General features: G+C 38.9%; 1 protein-coding gene across 3 annotated transcripts; it reads left to right on the forward strand.

Moving 5' to 3' along the window:
* The first annotated feature begins 1,341 nt into the window (after positions 1 to 1,341).
* LOC309705858 (homeobox-containing protein 1-like) lies at positions 1,342 to 19,941 on the forward strand. 3 transcript variants are annotated; one of them, XM_082531902.1, is made up of 10 exons: positions 1,342 to 1,555; positions 7,155 to 7,646; positions 8,771 to 8,856; positions 8,959 to 9,069; positions 11,274 to 11,430; positions 11,517 to 11,599; positions 11,825 to 11,920; positions 12,374 to 12,468; positions 13,423 to 13,506; positions 13,607 to 19,941. In XM_082531902.1, exons 2-10 carry the CDS (start codon positions 7,156 to 7,158, stop codon positions 13,937 to 13,939), a joined length of 1,536 nt encoding a protein of 511 aa, XP_082388028.1. In that variant the 5' UTR covers positions 1,342 to 1,555; position 7,155; the 3' UTR covers positions 13,940 to 19,941. The 3 variants fall into 3 exon arrangements, with proteins under 3 accessions (XP_082388028.1, XP_082388029.1, XP_082388030.1); XM_082531903.1 differs by having other exon boundaries at positions 12,377 to 12,468; XM_082531904.1 differs by having other exon boundaries at positions 12,380 to 12,468.
* The last annotated feature ends 706 nt before the right edge of the window (positions 19,942 to 20,647 follow it).

Raw genomic sequence — 20,647 nt, forward strand, 5'->3', positions numbered from 1 at the left:
TCATAAGCTCCTCAGAGTACTCCTTCCATCTTCTCAAGACGCGCTCTCCATTTGTTAGTACATTTCCATCTCTATTAGGCTGCACATCCTTTCCAATTCAATCTTTCTGCTTAGTCTGTAGATCCATGTTCTTTATATTTGTTATATTTGTAGTTTCCTAAACGAGTTAATGCGTACGCTACACCTGTAAATTCACACAATGAGCATCTGGTCTGAATTAGGAGTTAAATTAGGATTCGGTGTATAAAAAGTTATTTTACAGCTTAGAAATAATTGCAATTGGGAATGTAAACATTGGGATGTACTCCCTAGTGTGTAAACAGAACAAGAAGCAAGATTATACTTTCAGCTTCTACTGGGTTTCAAATTTCTTCTTCATTTTTTGTCTGCTTCCTTTAGGGGTCGCCACAGTGGATCAGCTACCTCCACCCTATCCCTAGCATTCTCCTCTGTCACATCAGACTACATCCTTTACTACATCCATGAACCTGCCCTCTAGTCATCCTCTTTTCTTTCTCCTGCTGCCTGGCAGCTCCACCTTCAACATCTCTTATAACCAGTTTATTCACTCTTCCTGCTCTGCGCATGTTCAAGGCATCTCAGCCTTGCCTCTTTAACTTTGTCTCCAAGCAGCTCAACCTGTCAGTCTGACATACTCATTTCTAATTTTGTCCCTCCCGATCACGCCAAGGGAAAACCTTAGCATCTTCAACTCCTGCCACCTCCTGTCTTTTGTTAGTGGTACTGTCTCCAAACCATACATCATAGCAGCTCTCATTACCAACTTGTAAACCTTCCCTTTCACTCTTGCTGTTATTCTTCTGTCACACCCACTCCACCCTGCCTGCACTCTCTTCTTCACCTATCTTGTGGATTATCTGTTGCTTTGTGTTGCTTGGTTTTATGTTTAGAAAGATTAATAAAGGTACTGGTTAAACTACATAACATAGGGGGAAATATAGCATAACTTCTCACCCGTGTGAAGGTGAACAAGAACAAATGTGAGTGCAGTTCTTAAATAAGGTGTGAGACATACTGCAATGGGAAGGGAAAGGGGAGGGAGGGAAAGCAAAGAAATGCAGTGTGAGAAAAAAGGAATCTAAAACTACACAAACAGCAATGAAAATTAATACATTTAGTGAGCATAAAAAAAGTAGAACAAATGGGTAAACTGGCTCTGAACCTGTTTAGAAGTATAACCAAAAATATATGTCAGACCAAATTATTAGAAACATCCCACAGCACTGCTTCCAAGCAACAGCCCTCTGCCACTGTACTGAATCATAACTGCAGCCAGGTGTCTCTAATAAACTGGCAACTCTATTTACTGTACGTTCAGTAAACTGCGACTCCCGTCGTTCTTTGCGTCGGTGTGTCAACATGGCGCCTGTCTGCCGGACAAAAGGCGAATCTGTCTGACGGCGGATTGAAGCCCAATTAGAAGCAGAGGAGACATTTTGGGAAAACTGTCAGTGTCTGTGTGTCCCTGCGCCCCGAGGCGATAGATATATGGTAAAACAAACATCCGCGGAGGCTCTTGGACTGGAATAATAAGGTAAGTTAAGTCCTCCAGCTCCAACTACTGCTGTCTTCAAACGGTCCTGCCAGGAGCCCGATGCATTTCCTTTTTTCTGTCTGATAACTGCAAACTCCTTAAAAAATCCCCAGTGCCACCGCAGCGGTGTTTTCCCGCGGCGGTTAAGTTTCACACTATCAAAACTGATATTAGCGGTTTTGTCTGAAAAATAACGACTCGGGCTCTCATTCGGCGGGTGTGTAGTTCTCCAAGAGTCACTTAATAAAAAATAATGTCAACTTTTCCAGTTGCTGTACAATGCTCGCTAATGCGGTGCACTATGTATTCCAGCAGAGCGTCGTAATTACGCTGAATAATGAAAGTCATAATAATTGCCCTATTCTACTGTGTTTACTAGGAGTTAGTTTATAAGATGTATGCCGAATTCATGTATTGTTATCCATTATATGTAAAACGTATTAGGACATTTTCTATCGAGAAGTCAGTGTTTTCCTCGAAGCAGGAGGAAAATAAAATCCAGTTTTCTTTAACGCGATTCGGCGTTGAAGTTGACGATCTAAAGACGGACCTCTGCATCGGATTTACCTTAAGATTGGCTGTTACAGTATAACATCTGGTGACAACAGTCGACTAGTTTGTCTTGCGTTTCAGGTTTAGAGTCCAGTTAAAAAGTTTCCTACTGTAATTTAAGGACTTTGTGCATGTGCACAGCTGGCACATGTCTGCTACCAGTTCATGCCACGTCTGGATAGGACTTTAAGTAGGTCACTGGGTTCAGGAATGGTAATAGCTTTCCTAATGTCTTTGACTTTATTTGCTCTACTTGAAGAAAGAAAAGTCATAACCCACAGTGTGAAGTTTTGTTTTTGGTTTTTTTCAGGGAGACAGCTGGATTTATTTATTTATTTTTGACTGATTATTAGTTAAAAAGATCTGTAGAGTAAAACTTTAATGCCCCAAAGAGACAGGTATCCTACAGTCTCAAGAGGGAAACATTCAATTTTTTTTTTAAGAAATAGCAGATGGAATCAGTAAGAATATGAATTCATTCTCTGAAGCTAAGTTTGGAGAGAGAGAGCAAACCTTCACCTTGGAGGTAGCATTTGCAACTCAAAGGATGCTAAGGGTTCAAAATGGTCCGTAACATTTGTTCCAGATGCTGAAGGTCACTAAGGGTGACACCAGCAATCTTGGAGCACACCTTGACAGATTTGCCACGCTTGCTTCTGTTTTTAACACAAGGAGAGTGGCAAATTATAGATGATGAAAACGAGGAACTTCCTTAAAAAGAGCAACCGTTGATTTCCTTTTTTTTTGTTTTTTTACATACAGCATGAATCAATCATATTAGGCACTGTTCTTGTCTGCACCTCAAAAAGGAAGTGTGTGCATATGTGTGTTTTCATGTACTCCATACAGTGCTTAGCAGGCATGAGCCAGTGCCAAATACTATTCAATTATCGGTAAATCTGTCTGTGCTTGCACACATATCCTGTTATTTATCTGCTGGTTTTGTGACAAAGACTATCAAAGCTACACACATCCATTTAAAAGCTAGACAGAGGGATATTATTTTACTGACATTGTGGCATCTTATGAAGGGCGTTTCTCTGATTTTGTTTAAATGGGGTGGCACAAAAGAAGAACAAGGCAGGAGGGGCCCACAGAAAATCAGAATATTTGATAAAAAGTAAATACAGTGCGGGAACTTGGTGCAGAAAACACTGGGAAAGATTTTTCAGTGTTTCAATGGGCGTTGTTTTGTATTAAACCGACCCTTTATTTAAGTAGGGTTATGAGTATTATTTAAGTAACACAAAGGTATTAAAGGTTTACCATCAAAATATACCGGCAGAATCGTAGACGCTATATTATCACATTACAATTATTGATTCTTTGATGTGTATATAATTTTAATGCTTTAGCTGGAGATGCTTTTAAATACTTTATATGCCACTGAGTAGCTTTATCGATAATAATACAGCATAATATCACGTAATTTATATTTTTAAAAGCTCCAGAATATTAAGTAATGCAGCTTTAAAATAAATTGTATGGAGTACAAAATGTGGCAAAGAGCATCAAATTGAGTAGAACATAAAAAATACTTAAAGTACAAGTACATTAAAATCCACTTCAGTAAAGTGCTAGTGTACATTTACTGGATACATCTGCTATTTCCTTATTTTAACAATGATTACAACTGTTGAAGATTACATTTGGACTGCTTTAACAAGGTACCTTGTCTGTCTGTGCTTTATCTGTGTTATCCTTTTACCAAAGTTAGTGTGGTTGCCAGACGGTGTTAACATTTTAATGGCAAACCTCAGCTGGCTGGATGAAAACCTGATATGGAAGCTACAGTTTCAAATACAGCGAATAAATGTTGGTTTCCTGCCTTAATATGGTTTACTGTTAGTGTTCTCTGCTGAAAGGAAAGGTGGATTTTTGGTGGCATTCACTCATGTCTGCTAGGCATTGTTAATTGACCTCTATCTGATTACTTTCTCATTTGCCTCCTCATCACATGTTGTCACATGTTTAAAATTCTGTCTGTCTGTTCCTGACTTTGCAGAGAAGTAATACAACAAGTAGAAAAAAATCTGTGTTAGCTAAAACTTTTTGTGAGGTTTCTTTTTTTTTTTTAAACCTCTTAAAGTCCCGCTGGCAACCAGTGATCAGGTTAGGGTTAGATTCAGAGCTGCTCTTTGCATTTTGTAACTTTAATTAGAAAAGAAAAGCTATAGTCAATGCAAGAGTCTTCTATTCTTCCTGAAATTATGCTTCTTTGTTATGTAACTAAAATGCAATGCCAACCCTGGTGCTGCACCTGAGCAGTTCACTGTTGACCCGCTGGATGTTAAGAGAGGTTCAGTTTGAGACTTTAAAGCCAGACTTTGATGAGTTCTTCTAGTTTGCACTTACGGTACATGAAATCTTTGAAAATGCCTTGACTGGATCTTTCTTTGTTTAAAAGTGGAATAAATATAAAAATCTAAAGTCAGTCCTTGGCTTCATTTTTTTGGTAATCTTCCATTGTTAATGTTAATCTTAGGTTACAAACTGAGGTTGAATCTCCAGAATGTGAAGGTTCAGATGTTTTTAGTTAGAAGCTTCTTCAACCTTTTTCTTTTAAAGCTGTTTTAGTCAGCATGTCTTCCTCGGTTGGACCCCACGTCTCCTCCAGTTTCATGTGGATTAGTGATATTACACCTAAAAATTTTTCACTCTTAAATGCTGGACTTTATCTGTCCTTAATTGTCCTTTCTCACATGGGGCACGTGGCACTATATAGTTGCTCCAGAAGCGTTGTCACTACTGGCAGTCCTGGTTCAGGTGAGGGTGATGCCTGGGTGGAGCGTGTAGGAGGGCGCCCACTCGCTCTCTCCAAATTCTCCAGACAATTACTCTTTTTAATTTCTCATACAGGCGCAATGGGATGTCGCAAGGACTTTGCACTAGGGAGCTGGCAAGTTAAAGAGTTTTTAATGCTCAATTTGATTGAGTCGGACATTTACGTTCTCACTTACAGCTCCGCTGAGTAATGAGGAGAACAAGTGCAGCGCTGCAGTGAATGTGTGAAAGACAGTTCCCCTCAAAATAAACATCTATTTTTAGTATGCACAAAGATCAACTGATTTACCAGTGGTACTTGATGTTAAGGCATATTGTAAAGAATACAGATGTTTCCTTTTGTGTTGAATTTGTGTTAGAAGTAAAAAAATAAATAAAAAAAAAACAGCCAAGTAAAGCAAACAGACTGTGAAACAACTGAAGATATGTTTGATTTTTGAATACGCATAACAAAATGTTGCACAGGTGATCGCGATCAGTGATTATCAAATTAAATGAAGTATATAAATAGTTTAGATAATCATTTTTGTGGTAACGTTTTCTTTATTGATCTTGTGTATCAGTCTAACTTCAGTATGAGTCATCCTCTGCAGCAGGGAGGGAAAGTATGAAGCTTTGCTGCCTGAAATGTAGATTTTTCTTGGCATTCTTCCCAAGATGCAAACACACACTCACCCGCAACCTCCCTCTCTTATATCTGTACGTGTTGATATGCCTGCTGACTTTGATTTTCTGCTGTGGCCTGTTTTTCTTCTCTGCGCCAGAAAGAAAAGCACTGAGACAGATGTTTTATCTCTTATTTCTCTGTTTATCTTCCTCGCTTGCTCTCCCGCTTTCCTCCCTCGGTTCAGCCTTGTGACTGTTATGACAGTTTTTTTCAGAAGTGACAAATTCACTGTGCAGTTATAGATAAGAATTAAAATTTAATGCGCCAGGGCTGCATTGAGGGGGGAATGCATTTGATTTAAAAATCATACAATAGCACACAGTGAATTGGGTGAATAACATATTTGTGTAACTTTAAAATGATTAGAGGAACCAAAAGCTCATCAGCTGTAATAAAATGCTTATTAAATGTGTAGGAATGCGCTTCATATCTGGACAGCAGCTGCTGAGTGGTGACGTGTGCGTGTGTGTGTGTGCGTGTGTGTGTGTGCGTGTGTGTGTGTGCGTGTGTGTGTGTGCGTGTGTGTGTGTGTTGTAAATCTGCAGGCAGGAAGTTACCAGATGTGACTATACTGGCATTTTTTTTCTGTGATTCTTTCAGATGTGAAGCTCATTGTGCAGAAAAAAGTCTGCAATGAGCTAAAAACTAGTGATTTTCATTTTGTTTCATAAAACTTGCACTATTTATGGAAAGCATTTATATTTCTGACTAGTCATTTCAAGGTATGCATTTTTTAAACACCTCTAAAGTGTTTAGTTCTGTTGTCAGTACATAGAAGCACTACGCATGCCTGCATTGCAAACACTTCACAGCAGTCATGAGGATAGTGTTACTGTGCAGTGGGCACTGATTACTGTCAGCTAGAGGTGGGCGATATAGCCTCAAAATTATGTCACAATATTTCGTGAAAATGTGCAATAATGGTGTTTTTCATCATGTTAAAAAATACTGAACAGTGTTTTGTTGATGCTTGTAGCTTGCTGGCAACAGCATATAGAAGTGTACCCAAATAAAGGGCGTTTTCAATCTCTCTTATCCAGTGAGCTGCTATCACTGATGACACACTACCTAATCCAAAGTGTGAATCTATTGAAGCAAGCTACCAGCAGCAGCAGGGCATTATAGTGCAATAGTGATGACACAGCATTATATGCAGTGACATGGCATAAGTCAAATGTAAGCCAGTGTTTTTTCTTTTCTTTTTTAGTGTTTTCTCTGGAGATTTTAAATATAAACTAAATGCTTAACACTTTAGTTTAACCAGAACTGCATCAGTTATTTCCATCTGCCATTTGCTCTTCCCGTCATATGGAGTTCAACTGGCAATGCTTGGTTAATTCATTTGTTTACATTTGGATTGCACATCACGGACTACCAGCATCTCTCCTTCCTAGACTGGTTGTTTGTTTGTTGTTTTCACCTTCAGCTGAAACAGTTTTCTTGCTTTTGTTGGAGGTTGTTGAAATAAGGGACTGTAAATGCATGGCGTTGCTATAGCAAAGGTATTGCAATATGACACTTTTATATTATGTTAAAATTTATACCAGTGTTAGCTCAGACAACTCTACTAAACAGTTTTAAAATAATCTCGTACAGGATGTTCCAGCAGTGTGAGGAGCCTCGCTTCACCATCGAGCAAATTGACCTCCTCCAGAGGCTACGGAGGACGGGCATCACCCAGGCAGAGGTTCTCCATGCTCTGGACACCCTGGATCACCTGGATCGGCAGCATGGGCACAAGTTGACCCATAAACCTTCCTATATGCCACCTTCGTCTTCCAGCACTGTCGCCGCCTCTTCTTCCATGACTTCTACCGCCACTCAGACAAGTTTTCCCAACAACCGCCTCTCATTGTCCCCTAATAACAACTTTGACACCACCTCCCCACCTCTGCCTGTTCCGGTAGCCTCACCTAATACCATAACAGCAGTAGTGCCAAACGGTTTGGTTGCCGTTACCAATGGGAAGCTTTCACCACCCCGGTTTCCTCTTGGGGTGGTTAGCGCTACTGTAACCACACCAGGGTATGCGTTTGAAGCTAGTGAAGAGGACATAGACGTTGATGAAAAGGTGGAGGACTTGATGAGGTAAGAACAGCCCTTTAAATGGCAGGTAAAACGAGGGCACACCAGCTAAGAGCAGATTAGATGTTCTAGAAAGTTATTTTGGAGGTTGTTTTTCAGGGTGTGCATTCAGACAACAAGATTAGGAAACAGCTTTTTTTTATTGTTTTAATTTGTATTAAATGTTGACTACAAGAGACAGCAATGATTTTATTTCCCTTTACAGGACTCACAAAGGTGATATTTCTGGTTTATTGGAAGGGTTAGTTTGAATGAAAGACTTCAAGGCTGAGGAGAAACTGGCTAGTTTGCCAGATCTACATCTAGCAATCATAAAGCACAGCAGACAAGTGCTTTGTCAAGTGTTTTAGTCTGGTACTCCATGCCGTAAATGCCAGTAGACCAGCCTTCCCTTGATTCAATAATATAACACCTCGAAATTTTTTTTTTTTTTATAAAATAGTTTTACCGGTATTTTTGAAATACATACATGTAATACTTGCATGTACACTCAATTGGAAAAGTCAGCATAGGAGGAACCTGCATGTATGATATTTTGATAGTCAGCCCTGGTAATGAGTGACGGAAAAGGGACTCTTGCCAACCAACTGCATTTAGTGCTACAAAGATTATAACACTATTTTCTTTAGTTTACTGCAAAAACAATAATAATTTGGAATTCAGATAGGTGCATGTTGCTTTTAAAGACACATGTACAGTAATTTGCAGCAGCAGCAGAGGGTATGTGTTAATACAGAGGGTCCTGATTCCTGACAAGGCTGCTTGTAGCTCACTCTGAATATGAATATGATGCGATGATTGCTGCCAAACAAATACTCACACATACAAAATGAACACAAGTACACACATCCAGTCTAGTGCCTCTCATCTGTAGTCTGCAGCCAGACGGCAGCAATCAGCAGTATTGATTTGAAGATGTGTGAAAATGAAATCAAAGGAGAAGGAGAGCAAGGAATATTACAGCAGCACACATTCAGGTACAACAGCCTGTAATGTATATTTGAACTGCAGACAGTTATATCTGGTATAAGAATAGTGATTGTTGTGTTGCCGTGTGTTAATTAATATCAGGCTTGTAATGTTGAAAATTTAAATGTGTTGTACCTTTTTCTTCTCCCTTCTTGTAGGAGGGACAGTGCTGTGATCAAGGAAGAGATTAAATCCTTCCTGGCGAACCGACGTATATCCCAGGCTGTGGTTGCTCAGGTAACAGGTGAGTATAAATTGAATCTGTTTGGTAAAACACAAGCAGAAATGTTGGTGTGTGAACAAGCACCAGACCCCCACAAGTGTGACTCTGGTCCCGCTCCTCCAGGGATCAGTCAGAGCCGGATCTCCCACTGGCTCCTACAGCAGGGATCGGACCTCAGCGAGCAGAAGAAGCGAGCGTTCTTCCGCTGGTACCAGCTGGAGAAGACCAATCCTGGTAACAGCTAATTTCTCCAACAGCTCCACATTTCTCATAAAACTTTTCTGTAACTTTTCCACCTGTGGAAAAAATACTGTAAAATAAAACAGTAGGAGGGAGTTTTTTTAATAACTAGTGTGCTGCTTTGAGTGTGTGACTCACTGTGTTGTCTTTTTTTTTTTTTTTTTATAGCAAGAGCGAAAGATTTTTTTTTTTTTTTTTAGGCTTAATCAGAATCAGAGATGTTTAGACACGAGTCAACAACTAATATTGAATATTTAAAATTACAAAAGAAGCTTACAGCCTGTAATAGATCAATAATAAATAATAAGACTTTGGATTAAAAGGTTCACAGCAAAAACAAAAAAATTGACAAATACAATTAATTGAGAGACAAAACTGGTAAAGACAGAAGACGACAAATTTAAATTGAACAATTACTAAAGCATTCACTCTAAAGGGAGCATTGTAATGAATTCCAGGTGGTCTAAGCATAGAAGAGTTCTGCCAAGCTCAGACAGCTTGTGGGACTTGCATTGATAGATAGTATCCGTGTAAATTCTTTTGTAAGAAAAGAAAACTTGGTTTTTTTTTGTTGTTTTTTTACATTTTAGGAATCTTGAGAAGGCTACAGTTATGGAAACAAAGTGTGGAATAAACAATGGCTACATTGTGTTAAACATGGGATCAGCATATTGGAATGTACAGAATGGAAAAACAGTGGAGTCTACTTCTAGTTAGCACGTGACCTCCCTATAGGGAAAACAAACTGTCGTGGTGCTTCTTCCAGATATTATGACTCTTATCTGCCTTATTAGCTTGTTACTCTATAAAGTACTGATTCCCAGTCGGTCTGAAAAAAAATACAACTTAAGAATTAAGAATGTAGTTGACCTGTCCCTGAAAGCAGGTTCAACAAACTCTGTCATCAATTCAGTTTCCCATTTCAGAAAGGCTGATCACAGTAAGTTCAAGCAACTCTGAGCATGTCCACCGTCAGTTAAGCGTGTGCGTGAGTAGAGACAGTAAGCCATCATCAATGTGCCAATACCAGGATTCACCATGGCAACGGGTAAATACAGAGCGGAGCTTTCATTTTAATCCGGTGGAGGAATATGATTATGTTTCAGTGTGGGCCATGATGTTTATCTTTATAAATACAAGACAGGAGAAAGGAAACATTTTAATTAGTTTGGCCCACAATATACATTTTGTTTAAACGGTTTCTGGTCATCATCACCCAACTTGAATTTTCATTGGATGAAACTGGAATTTTACATTTGACTTTTATATCAAGTTTTTCTTACCTAATCTAATCAGGTGTAACCTGACAGGGATAAAATGTCTGTGACAGAAACTGGAGATAAAATTCTGGGAAAATGGACACAGGTTACTTATTTGCCTGTGCTATTAGTTACACAGTAAAACAACAGACTCTGGCACATTTCCGCTGTCAAAAGGAAGTTTTTATTGAATGAAAAAATGTTTTTTGAATAGTTTCTGACCAGCAGTGGGCTGAAACAAAGTTATGTTTTATGGTGGAGTTCATTATTTCTGCCATTACTGGGTAAGAAATGCCTAATAAGATTTACAAAAAGTCTTCTTTAATGTTTTTCAGTATAAGCATTTATAATTTGGGCACTCTTACAACCATAGCAGAGATCTTTGTAAGGAGTTACAATTACTAAGTGTTAAGCGATAGTAGCTGTTTCAAGTTATAACATATGTTAACATTAATGTAAACATATTAAAAGAAATGTGTAAGTTTTATAGAGCTATCTACATGCTAATCAGCTAGATTTTAGATATTTCAAACAGATCAGATGACTGGATCTAAATTGGATACAGATCCTGGAGCGGCTTGAATCCATGTTCCTCTCTGCAGCTGCATATTGAAAAATAAATGCTTTAAAATATATTTAGTTCAGAATGTTAAAGTCCTTTCAGCCTCGTCTAAGTTAGAAATTAGTTATTCACATCATCACCACCTCTGACTGACATTTTTCTATCAATGTGACCAACTATGACATATAAGTTAGTGATCATTAATCAGTGTATTATGTGTCTAAAGATTTATACAGAGACAAAAGTTTGATTTAGACAAGGATTGCTGTGGTAATGTACAGTAAATGCTTCCAATGGCACGAAACTGACTTCCAGAACCTACTAATTTACAGAACCTAGTAAATCTCATTGATCTTTTGTCATGTTTGATGCTCCAGGTGCTACTCTGGCAATGCGAGCCACCCCCATACCACTGGAGGAGGTGATGGACTGGAATCAAGCTCCTCCTACATTTGGTTCGGCCACCGGGGGCTTCCGTCTGCGACGAGGGAGCAGATTTACCTGGAGGAAGGAGTGTCTGGCTGTCATGGAGGGGTAAGGATGAGGAGGGGTACTGATGTAGAATTGTAGAACTGATGTAAGAAGAATTGAAAGTAACAAAGTGCAATGTGTATCTGCAGCTATTTCAATGATAACCAGTATCCCGATGAAGCCAAGAGAGAGGAGATTGCCACTGCCTGCAATGCTGTCATACAGAAACCAGGTACAGTCTTACTGGCGAAAGGTTGTGAATTGCATCCCAAATTAAGTATTAGTGATTGGGGAAACAAATTATTAGATTTGCTATTTAGTATAAATATGTTAACTACTTCTTTGGCTTAATATGTATTTATTAATTAGAAGAACTGCAGGATCCCAAACTTAATTTTTCTAACTGCATTGTAAAGCTAGTTATGTCCTAGACTGTGTGTGTGTGTGTGTTTTACAGGAAAGAAGCTGTCTGATTTGGAGAGGGTAACATCCCTGAAGGTCTACAACTGGTTTGCGAACCGCCGCAAAGATATCAAGAGGCGTGCTAATATTGGTAATGTCTACGTCTGTATTTGTGTGTGTGTGTGTGTGTGTGTGTGTGTGTGTGTGTGTGTGTGGGAGTGAAAGAGAGATACACGTTAGATGTTGTATACTACACTATGGTTTGGTGTAAATAAATAAAGAACCCACAGGAAATCACTTGTGCTGTATCTATGTGCTTAAGAGCATTATGTGCAAGTAGCACGCACAAGAGCTTGTGTTTCACTTTAACAGAAATCCTAATTGTGTGAGGTTCTTTTTCTGTGTCACCCAGTTCACACTAGTATTGCTGGTCATCACAATAGACAGTGTTAAATTTCTCGCACACCTGAAGAGGAAACAGGATGTTGTTTTCTTTCCGAGAAGAGCAGCTTCTGAATAGTTGAATCACTGTTGTCCTTATTTTGAGTGTGTTGCTGTTTTGTAGCTGAGTCGATATGCTATGATGACGTTTGTGTTTTTGAAGAAGCAGCCATCTTGGAGAGTCATGGCATCGAGGTTCAGAGTCCAGGAGGTCAGTCCAACAGCGACGACGTGGATGGCAACGACTTCCCTGACCAGGTAAACTATATACGTGAATTCCTACATCTTAATGTCTGAACATAGAAACACAAACCCCCTAAAAAGAACAAAGCAGGAACTCTGTATTTTTAAAGTTAATTGCCTCTCTGATTTTCCCCATGAGAACTGTCCTGGTCTCCATAATTGTTTTTCAAGGGGCTCGGCATAACCTCAATAAGCCATTGTTATTAATGACACCCACAGCTGTTGCTGTTGTGATTATGTTGCTCACTTGTGCACAGCTTGTGTTTGTGCTAGATTTTTGCTTCTCAACACTTGTGTTGGACTGTTGTATGTACCATATATCTTGTGCCTTCAACAACTCTGTATCACTACAATGACAACTGTCACAATGTTGACTATTTATGTAGAAAGCATGTAGCAGTTCTGCGTCTTTGCTCTGTAAATCTGTGGATGATTAGTTTGTAACGTTAGCAAATTACTTGATCAGCCCAAAGCCTTTGGATCAAATGGTCTACCTGATCCTTTCAAGGCAGTGTTCTCCCACATGAAACCAATTGCATGTAATCAGTGCTACAGGGACACTACATTTAGCAAGTATTTGCAGAAGAAAGAAAGTTCAGGGTCGGATTTGGTCTTGAAAACTGAAATGTTTGTCACAGTCCTTCGAACAGAAATCACTCCACAGATTGTTAGAGACAACAGAGTGTTGACGATCTTCTTTATTTACAGTCGGTCAATACTTAGGGAATAAAAAGTGTTTGACACATGAAAAAATAGCAAAACACAAATGTAACTCGCTCGTATTGCTCCAATATGAGGAGAAATCTCTCCGATAAGTCGACTTAGCGTGGGAATTTGTTCATAGTGCTTGTATGTTTAATAAAAATTAATGTTTGGCCCCAGTGTGTGAATGATCAAAATCACAGAAATATATGGTGACACCGATAACTTGCCTCTGCCTTGTATAACTTGTTTGCTGGTTTTTCACAGGGCTGTGAGGTGTCCTTATTTGATAAGAGACCTTCAGCAAGGCAGTTCAGTTTCAGTCGAGCTGACCTGTCCTCTCCAACCCAGGTACAGCTGGAGCACATCTACACCCGCCTTACATTTATCAGCGATTCCACACGGAGCTACAGATCCACTCAACCTTCTTTTTTCTTATCCCCTCACTCAGGTTCCCACACTGCTTCCGAGCTGGTTTTCTGCCCTGGGTAGAGGGGGCGTGTCTGGACAGAGGGCCGCATCTCTTATTGGTCGCTCCCTAATATCAGGCGCGGTTCCTCAGATGGAAGGTTCCAGACTAACAGGTGTTTCCTGGTCCCCTCCTTCCCCCTCTCTCCAGGACGAGCCCACAGTTCACAGTGCCCTGTCCGAGGCCCAGGATCCAGTCAGTTTGGAGAAGGCGGCGGCAGTGAGTGACAGCAGCCCGGTGGTAACCAATCAGGGGGATGGCGCAGGGTGCAGCGTGGGGAATGACATCAAGACGGAGACTCTGGAGGACGACTGAAAGGAGGGGCAGATATCACAGCTGTCAGAGCGATAAACAGGTGTCATTATATGCAAGCAGATTTTATAGGAATGTAATAATAAGTGGAAAAAAAATGACCAAAAGTCGTGTAAAGTCCAACCCTGAGATACCTCCCAACCCTACCTCCAACCACCAACCTGCTCTGCTACGCTCGTATAGGCATTATTATTGTATTATAATTATAATATTAACAATAAGCTTTTATTTGTTAGTGTTCCCCAGCAACCTGTGGAAAATTTAAAATGTACCTAAAAACAAATTCAGCAAAGAAAGTGAAATAGGACGCACCTATAAGGGAACACATGCTGTAGCTGTCCGTTTTCTTTGTTGATTGTTTATGTTGAGGCATTTTAAATCTTCCATAGAAGGCTGATAAACAGGACTTTCATGCATTGTGCAGATTTTCTTGGAAAACTGCTTTTTTTTTCACAGCAGGACAACACTGTATTTGACATGGAATTCCAAACATTTCAGGGTCTTGCACTGTGATCACAACACAACTTAACAGCCTCAAAAGATAAATGCGTTCATTTTAGTTTATATTAACTGATAGTTATAAAGTGTTGCAGCACATTTCATCACAGTTCTTTATATTTAAAATTTTATATTTAATCTTAGGGTAACAGCATATAAGTAATCTGTCTCTGGGCCCAAAATGTCTGAAAAATGTTTAAGAAAAAAAAGAGAGAAAAACAGTATGAGCCTCCCCTGCCTGATAAGATAAACTCAATGTGTAGAAGCAGCAAAGGCCATAATGATTGAAACACCGATAATGCAATTTTATCATTACTAAATCTTTCAGAATTTATTGTTTTTACTTGTATTCAGATTTTACTTGTATTCGTGTGGTTACTTATATGCTGCAAGTTTATATTGAAAATTCAGCCGCCTAAGGTTTTCAGGCACTAATTTGGACTTAAATGTGATTTATTTCTATTTACAATAGTGAAATTACCCTTTATAAATATTTAAATACTGTGAATTTAGTAGCGTTTAAACTAATTAGGGCCTCAGTTTCCAGTGAGAATTTAAATCCTGTATGGCTTTACTTTGCTTCCAAATCAGTAACAAGTTTGTTTGTTTTTTTTTATTTCATTTTTTTGTTTTGTTTTTTTTGAGAGAGTTGTATGAAAACTAGAAACCTGGGCGTCCTTGTGACCGGGTGACGTTTATTCATTCGTACCCAGTTACCTGCTGGATTATATAATTAATAATCAACACATATCATTCAGCTGAGAGGAAGTCAGTAGTGTCAAAAAGCTGTTTAAATACTAAAGATTAAAATGTAAAGTGAATAAATACAGATGGGTGATAAATTAAAGGAAACTGAACCACTTAACTGAAACTGAACCTACAGTGTTAGGATCCAGTTTGGGCCTGTTTGTCCCTGTAGAGGGAAAGGTCACAATAACTCTACTTTCCTAATAAGGGCGTTCTCTTCCAGGCTGGCAGTGCATTGTATCTTTAGGCATGCAGTCTGCATATAGCTTTCAGACGTGCTTTAAGTTTTTCTAAACATGGTCTATCTTTTGATTTTGATTTTTTTTTTTTTTAAATGGTTATCTTTTGAGGTGAAAAAGCAAGTATGTTTGGTGTTAATGTCACTGGCTGGAGGCCATTGATTGGTAAACATTTGGTGCTTGGAAAGCAGCTGTGGCTGAGAGAGCCATTCATAAACTGATTGGAAGATTAGTGGTTCAGTTTGCACGTTGAATTGTCCTTGGGCAAGATGCTGAACCCCATATTAACACATTTGAGATGTTCAATACGGGTGCTGATATGATAGTTAGTAATGTAAAAAACCTGATATTCCGACTATATTGGCCCATATGTTTTTTCTTTCTCTAACATTTGTTGTGTAGCTATTTATTTACTTGTTTACACTCTGGTTTTTGTGTTTGCATTGTACCAAACATAGACATTTGAAACGTGTTTGCTGTTGTAAGTGCTGATGCAATAGATCGGTAAGTGGCTAATATCATTGCCCCCGATGTATCTATCAGAGCGCGAGTGTTTGCACCATATTCTTAAAGGCCCATAGTATGCAAGCACTATATGAATACAGGTCTATTTAACGTTCACCAGTTTGGCAGTGTTGGGTTGTGCTTATTTTGTGTGAGCCGATGAACAGAAAAAAATGAGCCAAGAAAACAACTTTTGAAAACAGAAAGCAGACTCTTGTAAGCTGTGAAGTCACCAGACTGTCACCAGAATTACACTCACTTGGGCACCTATGGGAGAATGTGGGCTAGTTAGAGAGGACTCTGAAAACACCAAATGAGGGAATATGTTTTGGAGGAATGCTGTTCATCCCTGTAGTAGAGTTTTAGAAATTTGGAGAATCACTGAATTTCCAGTGCATGAAGGGCCAACACCTTGACACGACATTGGGTTTTTCCTTTAATTTGTTACCCATCTTTCTAATATGTGTGTGTGTGCGTAGACACACAGACTATACTTAAATACAGTATATCTATCCAAATCCATTTCTTTGTACACTATATAGACATATTAGCTTCAAATGAGAGAAACTATCAGTATGAGTCTTATCATGTTGGTGAAAGACGAGTGAAACATTAGCCAAAGTATTAAGTTTTAAAATTTTGTGTATTTTCTGAGTGTATGATAATCATGGATGAAACTGTGTGTTTGCGATATGCTAATCAAAGACGCATCAGATGTGTTAAAAACTATTTCAAGCAAATGCATCATTTTTATATTCTTTTTCAGGTATATCTGTGTTTGTGCTCGATATGCCATGTGTTCAAAACACACACTGTCACTTTTAAGCTGTATTTTCATTTTGAATGACACTTAATTTGTTTATGGTGCTTTGAGTCCTTGTTGATATATTTCACTAGTCACTAAGACTGACTGACAGGCCAGAGGAGGTTATTTCTTTTGAAATCACCATAAGAAGAAATCTCCTTTAATAATTAAAAAACCAAGTAAATATTTGAGGTAAAATTGAGGATATTTAAGGTTAGTACAGCCATTGTAGAAGTATTTTTAAAAGCTGAAGGCATGGAAGCGTCTAATAAGCCATAATTTAACTGTCTAAGTCAGATACACTCCTTGGTCTTCACATGTGGGTTCAAAACACCCAAGACAATAATGGCGAAGAAGTCCAGATGTGGGTGACGTCACAGCGATGCCGTCTTTACTAAACTGCTCGTGGTTCATATTGTTAAAGCTCCAGAACCCTAAAATAATTTCCAGATCAGTTTTGTAGTGAATACAAAATCATCCACCGGTCAAAAGTGAGTAAGGGCTCTGGGGCTTTTGGTTTAAACGCCGTCCTAGTCATGCACTCCCAAAATGTTCTGCACACTAAGCACCGTGCTCGGAGCGTTTCAACTACACTAACAGAAATGTCATAGTGATCCAAGCTTTGTACGTACGTCCTGTTCCACCAGAGTCAAGGAGGAGACATGGCTCCTCAGCTGCTTAATGTTCCGCTGATGAACATTAAGATAATTGAAAGATATACGGTCACAAGTATGTCTGAAGGATCCAGGATTTTAACTGAAGATTTTGACAAAATTTTGACTCTGGCTTTGGCTGAAAATGAGCTCAAGTTTGTAGGCGAGAAAAGCAAAACAATGGGTTAAAACACGCTAAAAAAAAGTAAGGATGACTGCAGTCTCCAGTATGAGCAACACGCACACAGACAGACACTTACTAACCTTTAAAACAAAATAAAAAAAAAGTGAGTGCAGCTCAGTGGGGGATCACTGCTGACACTATCATTCAACACTATCAGTCCAGCTCTTACATTTGCTTACCTTTTACAGCTGACACTAAAACCTTCTCAAAGGCTAAAACATTAATAATACTACAGTGCAGTGTAACACTTGATAGAAACCTAAATGCTTATGAAGGTGCAGCACACCTCAGCTTCATGCTTAAGTGCCTCATTTTTCTCAGCGCACTAACAGAGGATCAGTGCATGAAGAAGACTTCTACAATGGCTGTACATTTTTAACCGTACTAATGCAGGCGAGTTAATAACATGATGTTCTGTTACACTAAAGCGGCTTCATTCAAACCGGTTCATCGTCACCAGGTGCTTTACAGGCTAAGCTACTAGTTCAGAGTTTAAAAACTCAACATATATACCTCGCTCCCTCCCATTCAGCTATAAGCTACTCCCCGCAGGTTTGTTCACAGCTGCTTCAATGTGAATCAAAGCTTCAAACTAACTGTCGAGCTGATTTGTGTCAGTCCCGTCTGGATCAAACTGTGACAAGGCCGTAAAGATGATTCACGCTGGCTGACAACAGAAGCGTCAGCGGCTTTTCAAAAGGGAAATTTCTCCTCAAACTAGAGCCAGTAAATATCACGTTTAAAGGGAATTTACTCATTTATGAGCTCCAACGTCCACCAGGGTCCATAAAATACGAAATAGTCTCTCTGTCATTCTGGTGGATTTCAGTGTTTCGGGCTAAATGTCTGAGAAACTTTGTTGCATGGTGGAGGATTTCTTTAATTGTGCGGCAGCAGAGCTGTCCTGGGTGTCTTTGCTTTAAGCATTTGAGACATTATTAGTCAGTTATGTAGCTTTCTGTCATTTAATGATTTACACCAAAATTTACAAACCCATCAAAGGGTTACAGATCGTTTTTTATTTAGTTTTTTTCTTTTTAATCTGCTAAGCAGAAGCCTTTCTGAAATGAATCTATGGATTCATTTAGGCCATTGTGCTATTTTGAGATTATTCTTTTTTGCCTTCATGGTCTTCTCATGACATTGCATTTTGGAGGTCTGAAGCAGCCAGTTAGTGTGAGTTTGTGTCATTTTAGCTATTTTGTACATAAGAAAAAGGGAAAGAAAACTGCAAATGAAAAATAAAGGCAAGGTCACAGTCTTAGTTTGATTACCCATCGCGGTCTATTAAAACGATTGGATAGATAAATCTGAGGTGGATCTGTGTCAATAATTTGTTAAGCACCACCAGGAGACCTTAAAAAAGTGAGAGTAAACACTGATTTAAACGTTAAGAAATAAGCTAAACCTTCTTACATAAAGAACCCATATTTGCTTCTAATAACAGAAACCTCAGTCTTTTCTGGTGTTTACTGTGCTTTTGTTTGTCTGTTTTGATCTAAATGGACTCTTTTTGTGCCAGAAACTGCCTAATACAGTTAAAGTTCTCATAAAATAAAAAGCAGTAGGACAGAAACAGAAAAGCCTTTGCTCGTGCTGCGTGTTTCCATCTGCCTTCAGCCCTCTGTTGCCTTGTTGAACTGTTTTTCTTTGTTTGTTTGTTTTTTGGAACATCTACCTGTGCATATGTTTGGCACTGACTACACCTTGACTCGTCTTTACCTGTGCCATATCCCGCCGTCACTTTGGCCGGTGGTCCACATAGTACAGCAAATACTTTATTCAACAGGAAAGTTTGGATGTGCGATGCTTCCTTTAACAAAATCAGGGTGCATGTTAAGGTTGAGACTGATGCCTCTCATGTGAGGTGCTTTCATTCCTCCTTCATTGCTCAGTGTTGTGATATGCAGTTTCACGTTTAAAGAGTTAAAAAAAAAAAAAATCTGTTTTTTGGGTTTTTTTTTTTTTTTTAAATTAAGGTGAAAAACACATCTATCATCCATGTGGTCAACGTGAAATGGAGACGCTCCGGTGTTGATGTTCTCATGTAATCAGCCAGGAGGAAAACAAGCAGTGGTTGCCATTTCACTGTGGCAATAAGCTCTTCAATAAATCTCTGTAAAATGAAAAATATCAAACCTCAGCAGGATCTTTGTTGTATCAGTTTAAATTGATTTTTCTTTGTTTATTTGCTTCTTTTCTATTTCAGGATTTAGTGCCTTTTTTGGACAGTAGACTGTTCTGTAATCGCTATGTAGAAACTCTACATAGGCCTTTTGTTACTTTTTCATCTGTTGGATAAACCTTATGTTATATTTAAGGTGTGTTTTTATTGATATTCTATTTACAAGGGAATAAAAACTGATCAGACTCCATCAGTGTGCTGCTGTGCTTTCTTTACCTGCACATCTCACTACAGAATATTTAAGGCATTTGAGACTTTGGATGAAATCTCCGGTAACTAGTGAGCAAACTAAGATATAAATGCGTTCAAGTCATCAGGTTTGACCTGAGTGTCTGCTCTTGTCACTATACAGTCTGAAAATAAAACCAGCACAAGTAAAAGAATTTGACATCCAAATAAGGTCATCTGCTTCCTGAGGGCCAAGAGGTTGTGATTAGATTTCTGCCTAATTTCCAAAGTAGTCATTTGTGGTACTGGAACTGGGGAAAAAGAAATAACCCCACCGATATAAAAGATCTGTAAAACAGCTTTGCGCAATTGCATTATGCGTACAGTGTGATCTGTGCCTGGAACCATGGGAGAAAACTAATGAGTATGTGCAGTGGGCTGGACAACAAGAAAAGAAACCAGAAAATAGGAAAACTTGTTTGTCCATAAGCTTTTTCCCTTTTCCCAGTTCAATGAAACTAGCGTGAAACACTCATACCATTATGATTTAAGCATTTTACTCTTGAAGTATGTGTTTTCCCACTTGAGCCCTGCCCAGTGACACGAAATATGCAAACTGCTCAGTTCTGTAGTCTTACTGCTTTAATAATAAATAAATAATTCGGAGTTCAGTTGAATTTCTTTATAGCTCCAAATCACAACAGCAATGGTCTCAAAGCATGTTGTAC

This window comes from Aulonocara stuartgranti, assembly GCF_965226115.1.
Source record: "Aulonocara stuartgranti genome assembly, chromosome: 1".
Lineage (NCBI taxonomy): Eukaryota > Metazoa > Chordata > Actinopteri > Cichliformes > Cichlidae > Aulonocara > Aulonocara stuartgranti.